This window comes from Drosophila willistoni, assembly GCF_018902025.1.
Source record: "Drosophila willistoni isolate 14030-0811.24 chromosome XL unlocalized genomic scaffold, UCI_dwil_1.1 Seg141, whole genome shotgun sequence".
NCBI lineage: Eukaryota > Metazoa > Arthropoda > Insecta > Diptera > Drosophilidae > Drosophila > Drosophila willistoni.
Genome location: NW_025814052.1, coordinates 3,220,271 through 3,240,535, shown reverse-complemented (window position 1 = coordinate 3,240,535; position 20,265 = coordinate 3,220,271). Strand labels below are relative to the sequence as shown.

The 20,265-nt window shown below is 31.6% G+C and overlaps 1 protein-coding gene across 22 annotated transcripts in view; it reads left to right on the top strand.

The window, feature by feature from the left end:
* LOC6649183 (sodium channel protein para) overlaps positions 1-15,532 on the top strand; it is a 65,464-nt gene extending 49,932 nt beyond the window's left edge. For all 22 annotated transcript variants that reach the window (XM_047011432.1, XM_047011431.1, XM_047011434.1 and 19 more), the window contains 6 exons: positions 210-332; positions 1,506-1,700; positions 2,261-2,506; positions 4,804-5,074; positions 11,529-11,833; positions 14,115-15,532. In XM_047011432.1, coding sequence (XP_046867388.1) covers positions 210-332; positions 1,506-1,700; positions 2,261-2,506; positions 4,804-5,074; positions 11,529-11,833; positions 14,115-15,194 — 2,220 coding nt within the window. In that variant the 3' untranslated portion in view covers positions 15,195-15,532. The remainder of the gene's footprint in view (positions 1-209; positions 333-1,505; positions 1,701-2,260; positions 2,507-4,803; positions 5,075-11,528; positions 11,834-14,114) is intronic.
* The last annotated feature ends 4,733 nt before the right edge of the window (positions 15,533-20,265 follow it).

Genomic DNA, 20,265 nt, shown 5'->3' with positions numbered 1-20,265 from the left:
AAACAACAACAACAACAACAACATCATCATTGAACTCATTGAACCAAAAAACAAAATCATCGACTTCTTTCACCAAAACCAAAAAACCAAAAAACGACGACCAATTCAATATTAAATCTGCCAAATTCTATCCCACCACCAACCGAATTGAACCGAATTGAAAATAAAACCGAAAATCAATATCTGAAAAAAACACTTCAAAATATCAGGTCGTCGTTAATGCGCTGGTACAAGCTATACCGTCCATCTTCAATGTGCTATTGGTGTGTCTAATATTTTGGCTAATTTTTGCCATAATGGGTGTACAGCTTTTTGCTGGAAAATATTTTAAGGTACGTTGCCAATGATTTTTCAAAAACCAAAACCAAAACAAAACCAAAAAAGAAAACAACAGAAAACAGAAATACAGAAAAGAAATGAAAGAAAAACTAATGCTAATCAAATACAAAACTATGTATAGTTTTTGATTCTTAGATATACGGCTTCTTTCCGTGTACTTTCTATATAACTTTGCAAAATCCAAAATTTTTAACTAATTTTCGTTTGATCTTTTTTTGAAATGATTTTGAATTTTGCTAATATTTTTTTTTTTTTGTAACCTTTTTTGTTTTTATTGCAGAGTTATATATTTATATATATATATAGGTATGAACAGTATTTGGCATTAGTTTTTCTTAATAATTATTGCAGCATTTATCAAATTAGCAAATTCAATCGAATATATATCGAAATATGAAAACAAGAAGGGAAAATATGAATCAAATGCGTATCTTTGCATCTATTTTTCGTAAATAGTTGATTTCAAATCAAAAACCAAAAACAAAAGTGTCCATTCAAAAGTCAAAATTAAGTTGAATGAGAGAAAATCGAATATTTATAATGCCATTATCTTGTACATACAAAAATCAAAAATCGTTTGAATATATAATCTCATTAAAATCAAATAAAATCTAAATAAAATATGCAAAAAAAAAAAAAAAACACGCGACAAATATGCAAAATCAAAAAATCAAATGCTTAAACAGTTAATATTAATTATATAGTATATATACTCTTTAGTATTTTCTAGTAAAATGGCCTTTTGCACTGAATTCCGAATACTAAACTATATCTAAACTTATATATCCATATATACCTATATGTATATCAGTAAACTAAAAATGAATTGAATGGAACGAAAAACAATTTCGAAAATGCTAAATCATGCTAATTAGCTGCCACACTAATACACTAACTAACTAACTTAATCTTATATACACAATCTAACCACATACAAAAATTACGCATGTGTGTGGTTAGTCTTTAGTCTTTAAACTAGTACAGCATCTTATAAATACATAGTTTTTAGTCCCTACTACTATCTACTTATTATTATTATTATTATAATTGAGTATAGTCTATTTAATTTTGAAATAAACATACATTTCTTCAATTAACTAAAAAAACCATCGATCCATCAATTCGATCCAATCGAATCTCCAAACCGATAACGATAACGATGACAGTGCGAAGACACTAACGGCACGAAGCTCAGCCACGAGATCATACCCAATCGCAATGCGTGCGAGAGCGAGAACTACACGTGGGTGAATTCAGCAATGAATTTCGATCATGTAGGTAACGCGTATCTGTGCCTTTTCCAAGTGGCCACCTTCAAAGGCTGGATACAAATAATGAACGATGCAATCGATTCACGAGAGGTAATCTGTTCATTCTAATACACAAATCCATTAAACTATATACATATATGTATACACAACCACAACTACAACCTACATCATCTACATATACAAATCTATATATATGTATACATATATAGTTTATTCATATATTTATTTTATGGTTATGCGCTAAAATAAACAGCTCTAACATCTACAAATTTTTAATATTAATCCAATAATTTTTATCTATATTTACTTTTCTCTTTTTATATACTTACCAAACAACAACAACAACAACATAAATAAAACTATATGAACTACAACAACACCACAATGACACAATAAACACCACAAACAACCACAACAACTACAACAACCACAACAACAACAACCACAACAACACTTCGAGCAACACTAAAAATGATCCATTCCAAAAAAAAAATATATATATCTAAAATCAAATCAATCTAAATCTGCATCTCAACCATTCATGATGATGATGATGATGATGATGATGATGATGATGACGATGATGCTACAAATTTCAAAAATCAAAAATCGAAAATCGAAAATACAAAATCAAAAAAAAAAAAAAACAGGTGGACAAGCAGCCGATTCGTGAAACGAACATCTATATGTATTTATATTTCGTATTCTTCATCATATTTGGATCATTTTTCACACTCAATCTGTTCATTGGTGTTATCATTGATAATTTTAATGAGCAAAAGAAAAAAGCAGGTGGATCATTAGAAATGTTCATGACAGAAGATCAGAAAAAGTACTATAATGCTATGAAAAAGATGGGCTCTAAAAAACCATTAAAAGCCATTCCAAGACCAAGGGTAAGACAACAACAACAACAAAAAAACAAAAACAAAAATACTAACTAAGAAAAAATTCAAAAAGAAAATCGTATCAAATAATAAAAACCCTATAAAACAAAAAAAATTAAAGCAAAAAAGAAAAAAAAAAAAACAAAAAACAAACGTAACAAATGAAGAAAAAGAAAAAATAATTATTAAATTGAACTGACAATGAAATAATAATATCAAAACTCGAAACAAATTGAGACCAAATATCTAAACGAGTGCTTCGGAATTTTTCAATACGAAAATTTTCCATTTACTCACTAACGATTTGCCCTATTTAAATAAATCATATATCAATTAATCAATAAACAATTGCAAAACGCGTAATCTGTGCCAATCGTCTAAAAACCAAAACTTTTTTTTTTGTTTGTATCAAATTCTCTTTCTACTGAATGACAAGACGACATCGATAATTCGAATTTGAGACACGGACTGTAAAATATATATATACCCTTTACCCTATTGACCCAATTGAAGGCCCCGCTCTCTAGCAATATTTTGACAAGTTGTATAAATGGATCTGAAAAAAAAAATAAAGAAAGAAAGAAAAAAAAAACGTCGTAGCTCAAGTTGAGTCGTTGGAATAGCCACAGTGCGGACTATATACGATCTGTACTATATATACGATATATGTGTATGTATGATCGAAACCCCCGTTCCTCCCTACTATTGCCATTGAACGACTCCTGAACGCATATGCCGCATACCCTGTATATGTTTCTAATCTATTTTTCTAATAAACAAAACAAAAAAAAAAAAAAAACAAAATATTTAAATATTCTCGTCCGTTTGGTTCGTCTGTTCTTAAACATTTTTATGTCTACCAAAATATATATATTTAATTCGAATTTACAAAATTGCAATACAAATTTTCAAAACTCAATTTCTTTAACCTTCAATTCAATTCTATGGAATGTATAATACAAAAAAAAAAAAAATACACCTTGAAAATGCATGTTTTAGCTCTGATTTCTTTTCTACAACTTTTTAATCTCTAAACACACAAAAATGCAAATAAAATTCCTTGGGCATGTCTTAGTTGATCATCTAACTTAGAGGTTAGAGACAGTGACTTGTGACTTGCCTCTAGCATGATGGAGAAATAAACTAACACTGACTAACTGAAGAAAAAGGGCTGACTGAAAAAACTTGCCAAATGCAAAATTTGCACGTTTCTTATAACTTGCTCGTTTAATAGTTTAAATGATTGATGATTGATAATGATGATGATGTCACAACTTTTCTCTCTCTTAATAGATATATGTATATTCCTCAATTTTAATACTAAAACTCAACTATTCAAAACAATCTATATATATGTACTACTCTATATGTACACATACTATACCAATAGCGGATAGTGCGCTCGATTTTGGAAGGGGGAAATCGAAGTCAAAAATGTGTTTGAACAAGTAAAATTTCTTAACCAACCTCTGATTGTCTATACGACTCGGAGTTTTGGGGGGTGGGTAATTTACCCTATTCCACCCCCCGTAGATCCGCTACTGTACTATACATACATACATAAATCAAATCATATAGTCATATATGTATGTGTATGTGAATGTGTATGTGTATGTGTAGGTATGTATATAAGCATTAACCACCAATAGCACAAAGACTCACTGTTATCTAACTTGCAACACTTTAATCTGTTATACTGTTATACTGTTATACTACCAAACTGTCACTTATGTAGGTACGCCGGCTCTCCTAACCAAAGCAATTGGCACAGATCCAACTCGACTACGTATATACTCTAACAACATAATTAACAAAAAAAAAACAAAAACAACAAGAAAAAACAAACAAACAAAACATACGAAATAATAATAAACAAATAAATAACATTATATAAACAAATGAAATTATAAAATATTTTCACCACCATAAAATAAAAGAAAAAGTAACTTTACTTAAGATAATGAATTACTATTTATACTATAACTAAAAGAATTGACTATAATAATAATGATTATGATTATAACGATGATTATAATGATGACGATGATGATGATGATGATGATGATGATGAAGGTTTAACAAATGTACTTATACCAAACTCTGTTCTTCTATTTTCTTTTTTTTTTTATATCTCTTCTCTCACTTAATTTATGATTTCTGGACAATATTTTTGTCAATTTTTGTGTTTATCCGTTTTCGTTTTAAAATCGTTAAAAAATTGATTGATCATTTTTGATTTTGGGTAACCGTTACCGTTATTCGTTACAACGGTATCGTTTACAATTTGTTCTCTTCTCCCATTACAGTGGCGTCCACAAGCAATAGTCTTTGAAATAGTTACCGATAAAAAATTCGATATAATAATTATGTTATTCATTGGTTTGAATATGTTCACCATGACACTCGATCGTTACGATGCGTCAGACACGTATAACGCGGTCCTTGACTATCTCAATGCGATATTCGTAGTTATTTTCAGTTCCGAATGTCTATTAAAAATATTCGCTTTACGATATCACTATTTTATTGAGCCATGGAATTTATTTGATGTAGTAGTTGTCATTTTATCCATCTTAGGTAAGTAAAAACAACAACAACTAAAACTTTACCAAAACCAAAAGCCAAAAAAAAAAAACAAAACTCAAATCCTCCCAAAAACCAAAAAAAAAAAACTTAAAGGTTCTCGTAACAAAGACTTTCAAAAATTCCTCTTCTTCAATTTACCGTACGCTCTTTTGCTATATGCGAGTATCTCCTATATATATATATATATATATATATAAATATCCACATATGCAACTTTCTATATAAATATATATACTCTGTAAAGTAAAAAGTCTTACTTTCTGTCTGTGATTCACTCACTCTCACTCTCTCTCTCTCTCTCTTACTCTTACTCTTTCTCCTCTATCTATCTCTCTTTGTCTGCCTCTCTCTATATCTCCTTAATAATTATAATAATTGTTACTAATTTGCTGTCGTATTTATGTATACGTAATGCGTGATTCTATTGTAAATTGTTAAAATGTTGAAAAATCTGAAACCAAATCCTCCAACTAAACAAAACAAAAATCTAATCGTAACCAATTCGTTGTAATAAACCTCTTGTTGTTCACTGAGTTTTGAGGGCTTATCTAATGTTTTTGTAATGCATTTGAATAAAATTGGCCTAAAATACAAATCGAAAACTGAAAATATTCGAGTGCACCTCAAGATAACATTATATAGGCAACTCTACTCTACATATAATACTCGTATACTCGTATTGTTGTGCTTAACGTATTCCAAGTGTTTTTTGATTTAAGCTTTTTGAGTTGATTTGAAAACTGTTTCAAATGTGCTGGTAAAATACATATATACATACATTCGATCATATATATGTAACTTAGTATCTTGTGATATACTACAAGAAATATAATTATCAATCAGATCAGTTAATACTGTCCAGTTAGTCATTTCTATTCACAACTGTTAGACTTCACTGTTTTTTAATATTCTCATAAGAAGGCACTTAGGACAAAATAGTAAAATATATGTATATATTCATCAATTAGGTATTGATTTTGAAAATCGGTTAAAATTTTACATAGCTAAAGATTCGGCAAGTTAAAGATTTTCGAAGAATTTTCCGAATGCTAATCCTGCTGGATGTTGTTGTATTGCCACTGTAGTACCAAACTGTTATACATCACATGCTAAACCAACAACTGTTATACTCGCAAATGTCATACTTTTTAGAAGTATATTTAATTCCATCAGTAGTTATACAGCAAGTTTTAAGACTGTTTTACAAGAGATTCTATTTTTAGAAACTGTTATACTGCCGCACTGCAGCAGCTATACCACCAAACTGTTATACATTAAATGTTATAATACAAGTGTTATACAACTACAATAAACAATACTCTCGCAACTTGTATGCCTTACTTCAGACTGTTCAACACCCTCGGAAACTGTTATACTAGGTACCATAATACCTGCCGCCAATCTATTCTGTTATAATATAAACCAAACAGTTCCATTGATCCAGCTAAAATCAACTCAATTGCAATTTTCTTGTATTTTCTTTAATTGAATTTTTTGGGTTTCCATTTGCTTTACTAAATGTAATTGATTAATTTTTAACTTAATGTTAGTCAAAAATTGTTGTAAAAATTAGTTAACTAATTATACATTCTAGTTATTATTTTCTTATTGTTTTTTTTTTTTTTTTTTTGACAATTTAATGTTTAATGTTGATTGGTGTTAATTAACTAACCAAACTCCCTTTCACTTCTTAAAAACAAAAAATGCCTACAACTAACCAAAGTATTTTTGCCATTTAACTAATTATAATTAACTACTTAATGTTGTTTGTTACTGGCGTTTTGAATACAATTTCATTTAACAATCAATTAATTATTATTATGTTTTTTTGAATACAACAAAATATTACTTATTATAAATTAATTTTGATATTCTATATATATAAATTTCGCAAAAAAAAAAAAGGTAAACAGAAAAAGAAAAGAAAAAAAACTGCGCATACGTGAACACACACTGAGAAGAAACAAAAACGAAAAACCAAGCAACAACAAACAAACAATTTGAAAACTCCAAATTGAGAACATTTTTCAAATGGAAGAAATTTCTATTCAGTTTTGGCTAACCTGATCGATCGAAAAGAAAAAACTATACAAAAGATGGCTTAAAATATGCTTTACTACATTAACATTATGCAACAGCGAGCTTCCTTTTTATCAAATAACAATCTATCCATACATCAATTTGTCTCGCTCTCTCTCTCTCTCTACTCCCCGCCCCCCTCCCCCGTTCACCAAAACAACCTTAGGACCCTTTTTTTTGTATGTATGCGAATGAATTTCCTAAGTATAAAAAGGATGCTTAAAATTTTTTATTATTGCTGCTGCTGCATTCAAAACGAATTCAAAAATTGCGCCCAAAAAAATATTTTGTCTAGCGAACTGACCGAAAAAACAAACAAACAAAGAAACAAACAAAACCCCCCCCCCCAAACAAAAAGAAAGAAAACCATTACGAATAGTCCCAAAAAAAAAAATCTTATCAACAGAAAGTTGATTGTTTTTTTCTTTCCAAAACCCTCTTTAGTTATTTATTTCTATACCAGAACCAAATATCTATACATAAAAAGTCGAACTGCCGACTTTAATATACCTTGTACCTAAATTTGGAATAACTTCAAATTCAAATTTATTACTCGCTTACTAAAAAACATTTTTGTCTTCCGTAATGATGTCATAATTTTCTCCACATATTGAATAAGCAATTAAATTCAATTCAAACTGGTGACTCTAATTAGTCTTACAATCTCCAAGACAGAGAAGGCTACATGACTTACCCCACCTACTACCCCCCCTCCTGCTACTACTTCCCTTACAATTTTGGGTAAACAGGGTATATACAACAACAACAACAACAACCTTACCTCAAGTAAAACTCTTTCGAAACTTTTGTTTCTGTTTCTGCTTTTGCTTCAATTTCATATTTATCTCTAAATATTTCCAAATATTTCCATGTGACACGCGACAAATGTTTGCCAAGCACATAAAAACAAAAAAAAAAAAAAACAATTAAATTTAAAAACAAATTAAAAAAAAAAACCAATCCAATTGCTTTTACTATACCATAAGCGCCGCTTAACTATTTGGCTTCAAATGTTGCGCCCAAGTGATATCCTTATAGACGAATATATTAATACACGCTTTTTCATAAATATATATATATAAAAAACCAAAAAAAAACAAAATAAAAAAAGTAACAAAATCGAAAAAATGAAAACTTTAACAGTGAAAATGAAAAAAACTACGCTTCTGTATAAATGCAATGAAACCCCAGAAAAAAGGAAAGAGAACAAAAGAAATTAAATACTTTTAAAAATCTATATAAACCAATCATAAATGATAAAGATAATATATATATAAAAAATACTAAACTACACACATACACACACACACACACACACACACACACACAGAGACACAGTTGAATAACAAAAAAAAAAAACAATTGCAAATGGCTTGCACAAAACGCATAAAAAAAAAAACGAAAAATAACAAAATAAAAAAAACACAATAAAAAATAGATTCAATCAGAGTTAGTTGTCAATGGGCATTCCACACAAAGATACGAATCGACTGTCGTATCTGTGAGATTGTCTCTTGGATAACTCTGTTAGCTACTGCCCGGTGTGTAGTATGAATGATAAATGGATCGGTCAAACGGTTGATCTTTGATCCGGAGTCTATAAAATTTTCCAAAAAGGGGAGCCCCTCAATGCTTTGGTCGTGCGCAATGCCTTAGTCCTGCATTGTCGCAGGGTCGATGCTTTGATTTGGTCCTGGCCCCCCGCCTCCATTCAATCCTATGTTAGAAAGATGACATATCCTATATAGACCTATATAGACGACTCGACTCCCCTCCCTCATAGAATATGAATATGAATGAATGTGAGACACAATATAAAACTAAAATACCGTGGCAGTAGTATGAATCTACTTAATGGTTTTGGTCCAATCTACAATGGAGATTATGTACTTTACTATGAACGTAGTAAAACGCATATATATATATGTATGTATATGGTCCCGGTTCCCCGATATATCCGGTCCAACTAGAGTTACCTGATGCTTAGCAGCTATGGCTATGTATGTATAATAAATAACGCCCTTTAGAATCGCTGCCCCTCTCTCTCTCTCTCACACACACACACACACATACACACACACACTATCTCTCTCCCTCTTTTTAAAAATTCTCAATGTGAATCTTTTAAAAAGATCCTGCAATAGTTCGTTCCTCCTGCCTAACCTTCCCACCGACCCCGACCACAACCCCCGCCCCCTCCAGCCTTTTAATCATTGAACATGCTAGTCCTCATTTAAGTTTTTCTTTTGCATTAACGAACGAACTTTGCAGGATCAAACTACTATATATACATATTTGGCACTTTTAAAATATGCTGCGGATTATCGCTAAAGAACCAAACAACCAGAAATAAACCAAACATTTTTAAGGTTCAAAGAAAAAATATCGACAAATTTTTCAATAATTTAATTATTGCTGCTGCTGTCGAAATGCTGTGACGCTTAAACAAAAAGAAACAAAAAGAAAAACCAATGGAAAAATAACCAACGAAAATGCCCCAAAAGATCCCACAAGGATATTTTTATTCTAAATATTTTGCTGCCGCTGCTGCTTGAAAAAAACAAAAAAAAAATACTCTGTTTCGATCTCAAATTCTTTTTTTCTATCTCACTTGAGGTTCTTAAATTTCTTTTTAAAAGTTTTCTTTTCAATTTTCTTATTTCAACTAATAAAAAAAAAAAAAAGATTTTATGTTTTCTTTTTGATTTCTAAATGTGCCAGCTGCTGTGTAATAACCAATTGTATTTTTCTATCCTGTACTATATATTTATATCCTGTAAGCCGATTGCCCCATGTGTTTTATGTATTTAATGTTTATAATGTCGTTTGTGTTTCTCATTTTTTGGCATTAACAAATGATTTACTAACGTATTTCGCAAAAAAACACTATATAAGAACAGTTTGAGCGATCAATTAAACCTATTAACTAAACACTGTGAAATATTTCACAAATATTTCATATAAATTGCTGAAAGAAAAGTTAATAATCCCCTTTGGTAAGGGCATTCGGGGGGTTGTGAATATATGCTCTTCTTCTTGATCTGATTATGGCTAACATTTGGTCATATTTGTATTGATTAATCGATCTCCAGGCATATTTTACATCCTAATCGATCCTTTAGTTTCGATTGTCGATAACAGTTTTAATGTTGTTGTTGATGGTAATAAATCAATCTTAGTTTTGTTTACGATATTGTCAAAGTAAATGATCCTCTATTCCGATTCCGATAAACGCAAACTTATCGATCCTTCATTTCGATTGTCGATAACAGTTTTAATGTTGTAATATTTCAATTTTAGTGTTTAAATTTTCAATAAGTTTTGCGATGTTGTCAAAGTAAATGATCCTCTATTCCGATTCCGATAAACGCAAACTTGATTGTCGATAACAATGTCAATGTTGTTGATGGTAATATTTCAATCTTTGTGTTTTAAATTTCAATATCAATGCAAATGATCCTCAATTCCGATTCCGATTAATATTCGTATCGATCTTAACGCAACATAATCGATCCTAAATTTCGATTGTCGATAACAGTTTAAATGTTGTAATGTTTCAATCATAGTGTTTCAATTTTAAATACGTTTGCGATATTGTTAAAGTAAATGATCCTCTATTCCGATTCCGATAAACGCAAACTTATCGATCCTTCATTTCGATTGTCGATAACATTGTCAATGTGGTTGATGGTAATAAATCAATCTTAGCACTTGGCACTTTTTTGTCGGATCAAGTTTCTTATATGTTTTGCGATATATCGTGAAAGTAAATTTTACATTTGACTTGATGTCCTACATCATTTTTCAATCAATTTCGTTTCTTTTTTAATTTCGTTTTTGTTTTGTAACCAACTGTACCATACACATTTACATATGTATTGTATGTATGTAAAATTGTAAACGTATTTGGTGTGATTTAATTTCTACATTTTATTTTGTTGTGTATAAAATATATATATATATATATTTATCTATGTGCTGTAAGTCTTAATGTAATGATCGAGCTGAGCTGACCTAAGCTAAAAACACAAAAAAAAAAAAAGGAGATAAAGAAGAGGATGTACTGTGCTCTCTCTCTTTCATAATTTTGTTGCTCCCTGTTCCGTTTTTGTAATGCTTTCCATATTTCAGCTAGACATGAGTGTGTGTATATAAAGAGCCTTGATTACGACGTCTTAATCTCGATAATCCTCGAATCCTTTTCCCAAAAACACCATCCCAATGATCCTTATTCCCCCCAAACAATTCCCTTAAATTGTTTCTCTTGATCAACCACATTTCTGACCTGATAAAACTTTCTTTCGATGCCGCCTCTGCCAACTGCTGCTGCTGCTGCTGCTGTTCACCAATTGACGACGATCTTCAGGTCTTGTACTTAGCGATATTATCGAGAAATACTTTGTATCGCCCACACTGCTGAGAGTGGTGCGTGTGGCCAAAGTTGGCCGTGTTCTGCGTTTGGTGAAGGGAGCCAAGGGTATTCGTACACTCCTGTTCGCGCTGGCCATGTCCTTGCCGGCGCTCTTCAACATTTGTCTGCTGCTCTTTCTGGTCATGTTCATCTTTGCCATATTCGGCATGTCGTTCTTCATGCATGTGAAGGAGAAGAGCGGCATTAACGATGTCTACAATTTCAAGACATTCGGCCAGAGCATGATATTGCTCTTTCAGGTAAGTCAATCAGCCACAATTCCGTTAACGGTTTATGTTGTCTATTGTTGTTGTCGTTGGGTGATGTTGCCACGCCACAGCCGCCATCAGTCTATCATCACACAAGCCCACAGAAAACCGTTCAATCAATCAATCAATCTGTGGTCATCTCAATCTCAATCTCATCCACTTCACTCTACTTCCTCCTCATTATTCATTTCCATGGCGTTCTCAGTGGCAACATCACAATGTTGATTCAAGCTACGGTAGTTGTTGGTAAAAGCTAAATTAGTACAATTTTGTTTCATTTTTCATTGAATTTTCATTTTATTTCCATCACCCAACAAAATAATAGTATCATCATCTCTCAAGCTCATTATTGTTATTATTATTATTTTTAAAACTGAAACAAAAACAAAAAGATAAACCTAATTCAGCTCTTTCAACAAACACCAAATGAAATGTAAAAGTTTCCTCATGACACCAAACAAAAAAATAATAAATAAATAAAGAAAAACAATAGAAAAAAGTTACCCTTGAAATTGAAAACCAAAATGAACAACAATCAAATATGCAAAAGAAAATTCATTTTGAACAACTTTCAAACGTTTTTTCAAAAACGTCAAAAAGCAACAGCGAACACAACTAACGCAAATCCTAACGCTCCTTACACTTCTGTCTCTATCTCTCAATCTATATCTCTCTCTCTCTCTCTCTCTCTCTCTCGCTATTCACTAAACTATGTGTAGTGTTTTTCTATCTTTCCAAATCGCACACTCACACACCCACACACACATACACATGAAAACGTACACCCAGACCCAGACATACAACCATATACAGACTCACTCACACACACACACACACCTTTATAAATATCTGAAGTTTCCATTTAAAAAAAAAGAAAATTTCAATTCAAAGTTTCTTTTTCTATATTAAAAACTAGAAAATTTCATTCAAAAATATATTAAAAGTAAAGAATATTTTATATAGAGAAACGAATCTAAATTCGATCGTGAGTCCACGAGAGTTTCTGAATAGAACTCAAAAGGTGAAATGAGGAAAATTTCCTCCCCAACAAAGTGATTTTAGCTATGAAACTGATCAAATTTCAATATTCCCTCCAAAAGAAAGAATCTTTAAATCATCATTAGTCATACGAGAATGATGCTAAAACGCTAAAACTAGTTGGGAATTACAATTCCTTAGAAAGAAACAAAACAACTTCAAAGTTAATCTTTTATTTGAGAGATATTTGAAATATTAAATTCAACGACTGTCTTTAGAACTGAATTAGTTTTAGACTTGAATATATTATATTGAATTCAATTGAATTGCAAATGAAGGATTGAAAAATTGAAATCAAAAATTAGATTGCCTATAAGGCAGAAAAAGAAATACCTCAATTAAATATCTCTCGAATCGAAATAATTATCTGCTGATTAAATTTATCAAACAGTAAAAGTTTTCGAAAATGCTTACATAGTTAATATTGAATGAAATATTGAAATGGTTCTACTTCATTTTTTGCGGTGTGTGTGTGTGTGTGTGTGTGTGTATCTTGTGTGTTGTTTGTTGTCACCTTGATATTATGTATGTTCCCTATTTACCTGGGGCACGCCCAGAAATCCCTGTTAACGGTAAACAAGGCGTGTTAAATTAATGGCATATATTGTATATATGTAGATCTGTCAATTTCAATCAATCATTTCGTCAATATTTCAACTTTTGTGTCCTCCCCCCGCCTTTTTCAATCTATTTGTCCTCAATATATTTCTATCTCTCTGTCACTCTATCTCTCCATCTCTCCTTCTCTCTCTCTCTCTCTCTCTGTCTCTCTGTCTCTCTGTCTATATATATATTTCTAAAACTCTGTCCGTCTCTAAACTACATATATGCCTTAATACAGTTTGCTTTAATCCATTAACAATATCAAAAAAAAAAAAAAACAAAACCAAAAACGAAACAAAAATAAAAACCAAACCATGAAATTTTTAAACTAACCAACAAAAAAAAATACCAATATATAGTGTGATGATTCCTAACCGTTTGACTAATAACTCTTTATGTTATTGTATCTTCTGTCTTAAACTTCTCTTTCACTGCCCACACACACACAAACACAACCACACACGACTTGAAACGAACTTGAAACGAACTTTAAACTCTGAACATTAACCATGACCACAAAACTCCAATGAATCAACAAACGAAACCAACTAATAAATCCAATCCAATCCAATCCAATCCAACCTATGCTCTGCTCTGCTCTGCTATATCGATTCGATATCGGCCCACGCAGATGTCTACCTCAGCCGGTTGGGATGGTGTACTCGACGCCATTATCAATGAGGAAGCATGCGATCCACCCGACAACGACAAAGGCTATCCGGGCAATTGTGGTTCAGCTACCGTGGGCATAACGTTTCTCCTCTCATATCTAGTTATAAGCTTTTTGATAGTTATTAATATGTACATTGCTGTCATTCTCGAGAACTATAGTCAGGCCACCGAGGATGTGCAGGAGGGCCTCACCGACGACGATTACGATATGTATTATGAGATTTGGCAGCAATTCGATCCAGAGGGCACACAATATATACGATACGATCAGCTATCCGAATTTCTAGATGTCCTCGAGCCGCCGCTCCAAATCCATAAGCCAAACAAATATAAAATCATATCGATGGACATACCCATATGTCGTGGCGATCTCATGTACTGTGTGGACATATTGGATGCACTGACCAAAGACTTTTTCGCCCGCAAAGGCAATCCCATCGAAGAGACGGGCGAAATTGGTGAAATTGCTGCCCGTCCCGATACCGAGGGATATGAGCCAGTATCCTCGACCTTATGGCGCCAGCGTGAGGAATATTGTGCGCGTCTCATTCAGCATGCCTGGCGTAAGCATAAGACGCGTGCTCAAAATGGCGGCGGCGGCGATGATGATGGTGCTGGCGATGGTGCTAGTGGAGGCGGTGATGGTGAGCCAACATCGGGTAATGGAGATCATAATGATAATGGCAGCGGCGGCGGCGGCGGTAATGATGGTGAAACGGGTGAAACAGGTGGAAACAAAATGGGGAATGAAATGGAACAGGAACAAATGGAGCCTGTACATGAGAGTTTGGATAATGCAACGGCACTGGGCGATGCCAGCTTAGAGCCGACGGCCGATAATGGCCATTGTGTAAATAGTCCCACGGATGGAACGGCGGCAGCTGGAAGTCCCGGTGGCCAGAGTGTTGGCAGCGCCGGCAGTGCTGGCCGACAAACGGCCGTTCTCGTCGAGAGCGATGGTTTTGTGACAAAAAACGGCCATAAGGTTGTAATACATTCGCGCTCGCCGAGCATAACATCGCGCACGGCAGATGTCTGAGCCAGGCCTCGCCCCCCCCTCCAAGAAGCAGGCGAGTATTGAGGCAGCCAAAAGTCAACATGAAGACAACCACAACAACAACAACAACAACAACATCAAACGAACAACAACAACAACAACAAATGGATCAGCCAAAAGGAAACTGGAAAGAAGAGAAACCTGAAACTAAAAGCGATCAGTGATCAGTTTGAAATATTTGGAACATCATTTCATAAAAAAAAAACTGTTCATTGAATGCTTAAAATGCTGATTCATAAATGTATGTGGGCTGCCTGTTGCACACAGGAAGAAACAACAACAACAAACAACAAACAACAACCAACAACAACCAACAAACAACTACAACAAATAACAATAAGATTCTGCTAAACAACAAAAACCAACAAAATGAAGTACAACAACAAAACACACATACACACACACACACACACACAAATATATATACAGAGAAAAAGGAAATACATAAAACCTAAGTTACTTCAGTTTCAAGCAACAAACAAACAATCAATCATATTTAAGCTAAGCCCGAAATGTCTAAATAATTTATAAGCGTAATACAGTTCATACACACACACACACACACACACACACACACACACTCATTCATACACACACATAACCAAACCATAAAACAAAAAAATGGGAAAACCAAAAGCTCTAAAAATTGTATTTGCAAGTTAGTACAAAACCAAAAAACCAACAAACAATAACAAATGATAATGAAAAACAAAAGCAAAACCAAAAAAATCAATTCTAGTATATACAACTATTAAAATTCCACACACGCTTGATTTACTTACTTACTTAATTACTTAATTAATTACCCAAAAATAATACAAAATAAACAACAACCAAAACAAACAAAACAACAAAAAAAACCCAAATCGACTATAAAAAAACAAATAACAAATGTTTAAAAACCCAAAAGTAAAACCGAAATTCTTAACCATTTATTGAAATTGAACAAAATAACAAAAAAAAAAAAAATGTCACTAATTGCATAACAATTACATGAAAAGCAAACCAAAAAAAAAGTATATAATAAAGTAAAATAATTATAAAGAAAAATGATAATAAAAAAACAAAATTTATAATTTCACAACAACCGCCTGAACTGCCATAAAAAGCAACATAAAATAATTAACTTAACAACAACAACAACATCCTACACAAAAAAGAGAGTAAAACATATACACACACTCACACACACACATAGACACACATATTTTCAGAGGATTTGATTAACCTAACAGAGAAAGTGAATTTGCTACATAATTTTGATTACCAAAACAAAAAAATAGAGTTCAAAAAATTAACAATTCAATTAGCAAGAAAGTTTAAAGCATAAACACACACACACCAATACATACATATACACACACACACACACACACAGACAGAAAGACCTATATATATATGAGATATAATAATTGAGGTTTTGGTTCGGTCAAAGAAAAACATAAACGAAAAATGGAGCAAAACAAAGAAACACAAGAACAAACTTAACAAAAACAAAAAAGAAAGTCAAACTTAAAAACTTGGAGTTTGGGGCGCAAAGGGAAATGGACCGACAAATAAAAAGAAACAAAAACACAACAAACGAAAATGAACAACAAAAAATAATTTCAAAAGACAAAAATATATCAACAATGAACTAAAGATTATGAACAATAAAGTGTGTACCCAATGCGAGAACGAAAATGAGTGAAAAAAAAAAAACGATGAAAAGAATGCTAAAAGCAATTATTAAAAACAAATTAAAAACGTATACTCTTAAATGTACCCCCAAAATTAACAAAGTGCTGCAAGTGAAGAGGGAAATCCATGAATGTAACGAGACTAACGAGAAGTATGTGAAAAACTATTCAATCATCACATAAAGAGAAAAACAAATCAAAGATGAGTAAAACACAGAAAAGTATAAATAACAAAAGACAAAACTAACAATTGTGCATTAAAGTGTTGAAAAACCACTGGTAATATATATATATGTATATATATTACACATTTCCTTTTTTACGTTCTTTTCTCTTGAATCTCTTAATCTCTAACTTTTTAAAAACCCCCCAAAATCAAAAACAAAAAAAAAACAAACAAACAAAGTAAAGCGAATAAAAAAATTTAATAGAAAATAACAAAATAAAAAAAAAAAACCATTAATATATAAAAAAAAAATATGCAATTACATATATATACATGCAGCATTAACGAAAGAAACTAAACAAATGTTGTGACAAATTTCTAAATGCAATAATAAAAAAATGAAACCAAAATAAATACAAAGGAACAAAGTTTTACGCCTTAGAACAACGACAAACAAACAAACAAAAAAGTAGCATACTTTTCAGCGGCATTCGCTTTGCCTATTCGTTTACGTTTCTGTTTTCTGTTTTCTTTTTGTTTTTGTTCTTTATTTTTTTTTGCTGCTTGGGAAAACCCCAAAAAAGTAAAGTAAGAAAGCTTCTTTTTTGTTTGGTTCCTTTTTTACGTAAAGCAAATTAGACTTTCATTATAATTTCTTCTTCTTGCCGACAAAGCAAAACCAAACAAAAACGAAGAACAAATACAAAATAAATATTGAAAAAGAAACACGAAAGTTGGATAAATGAAACAAGAAATCTTGAAACTATATGAAACGGTTCCATTGCGCACACACAGACACACACACACACACACATACACACACACATACACATACATACAAACATATATTACTAGAAATGCTTTGCTTTTGCTTTCAATTTGCTAAATGAGGAAAATCAGGTTAGACAAAAATCAATACGCAATTTCTTATACATATATCAAAAGTTTTTTAGTTTAAACAATTAACACGTACACTAACACATACATACATACATATATGGCTTACTCTCAAATTAATGATCACTAACTCACACACACACATACATACATTCATATATATACAGGATCCCACAATACATACATACACTTAACAAAATCATGGCTTTTCATGCAATTCATTTCGAATTCAAAAACAAATGCAGAACTTGCTCTACGCACACACATCAAAATCCTAAAACAAGTTAAAATAAATAAAAATTAAACGTATGAAACTGTAAAAATTCGAAATTGCAATCATTATAACACAAACAAACACACACACACACACACATGAAGTATTGAGTTTCAACAGTCTGTTTTACTGCTAAAAACTCTAATTTGCATCTCTTCAGTTTTTCCCATAAACTATTATATATACATATATACAGAAGCTTTATGTCGGAATGCTGAAATTTTGATTACGAACAGTTTCTTTGGAAACCTTCTTAAAGTCCTTTGTAATTGAAATTTTTTGTAGTTTAAAGAAAAGTTGTAAACGAAAAATGACATCGGCATTCCTTCATGCTTAACACACACACACACACACACACACACTGACACCCCCAAACACACTGACACCCACGCACACACACACATTCATATTCCCACTGGCTTATACAAAACCAAAAACAAAGAACAACGAAAATATTCAAAAATCGCAAACAAAAGAAAACCTTTTTAACAATTAATCCCAAAAACCAAATACAAATCCAAAAATGATGACAAACAAGAAAACAACAAGAACAACTACAACAAACGAATCAAATGTAATAATAAAAAAAGAAATCTGTATAAAATGTGTAATTACATTTACATATGGGGACCAGTTTGAGCGTTGCCTTAAAGTCCAGAGAATTATATACCTATAATATATATTTTCAGTTTTCTTCTTCTTCTTTTTTTTTTCCCCCCCTCCTCCTTTATGCGCACGCTTTAACCGAGCTTTTTCAATTACTGAAAACAACAACAAATTGCATACATACATACATACATACATACATATGCTTATATCTAATATGTATAATTGATATAGATCGAATCTATAAAGTTCAAATACATATACATACATACATATGTGTGTGTGTGTGTGTGAGTATTCGAATGTATGTATGTGTATGTAAACGTAAATACTTATTCTCCTCAATATGCGCCCTGATTTGATTTAATGCTTTCTTTTTCTCTTCGTATCCAACCTATCCACCGATTTTAAGTTTGTTTGTGCTTGCTTCTCATTCTCAATATATATATGTATATATACATCATACATACATATATGTATATATGTATATGTGTGTGTGTATATGTATATATATTCGTATTAATAACGACTTGGATGTGGCTTCATTATTCGACATTTTGTTGGCTGTTTGACAAAACGATAAAAAAAAAAGAACAAAAAAACAAAACACATACACACACACACACACACAAAGAACGGAAATAACAATATTAAACAATAATATAAATCGACATAAATATAATATCAAAAAAAAACAAAAAATGACAGATAATTCAATCTCAAATTCCGCATAAAACAAACAAACGAAAAAGAAAAAACAAAAAAAGATACAAAACTAAAAACTAACAAAAATGACTTAAACAACCAAAAATACATAAGATACAAAATTGTATCTACTTATACTGAGTGCACTGTTAACAAAAAAAAAATGAGGGGCGGGGCGAGATTAAACAAAACAACAACAACAAAAACAACAACAAAACAAAAACAACAACATCTAAAGCTAATACTCTATAAAGAGATATTGTATCTAGTACAAGAAGAACCACTAGTACAATATCCCAACAACAACAACAACAAAAAATTAATAAATAATATAAAAACGCTAAGTTATCATCACCAACACAAATGAAGCTTATGCAAAAACTATCAAAAGGATATAAAAGAAAAAACAAAAACAAAAGACGTCAATGAACGAGAACGAGAATAATGTTTATAATAAATTTGTAAATTTACTATAATAACAAATACAAAAAAAGAAAAAACAAAAAATAGAAAAACTAAAATATTGACAAACATGCATAAACACATACACACACACACACGCATACATACACACACACACACACACACACACACACACACAAACACAAGCAAACACACAATATTTTAGCTAAAAGGCAATTAAACCGGAAAAAAATCCCCATAAAATCGAAGATATGTATATGCATATATGTATATATATATATATATTTTTCATATATGTATATA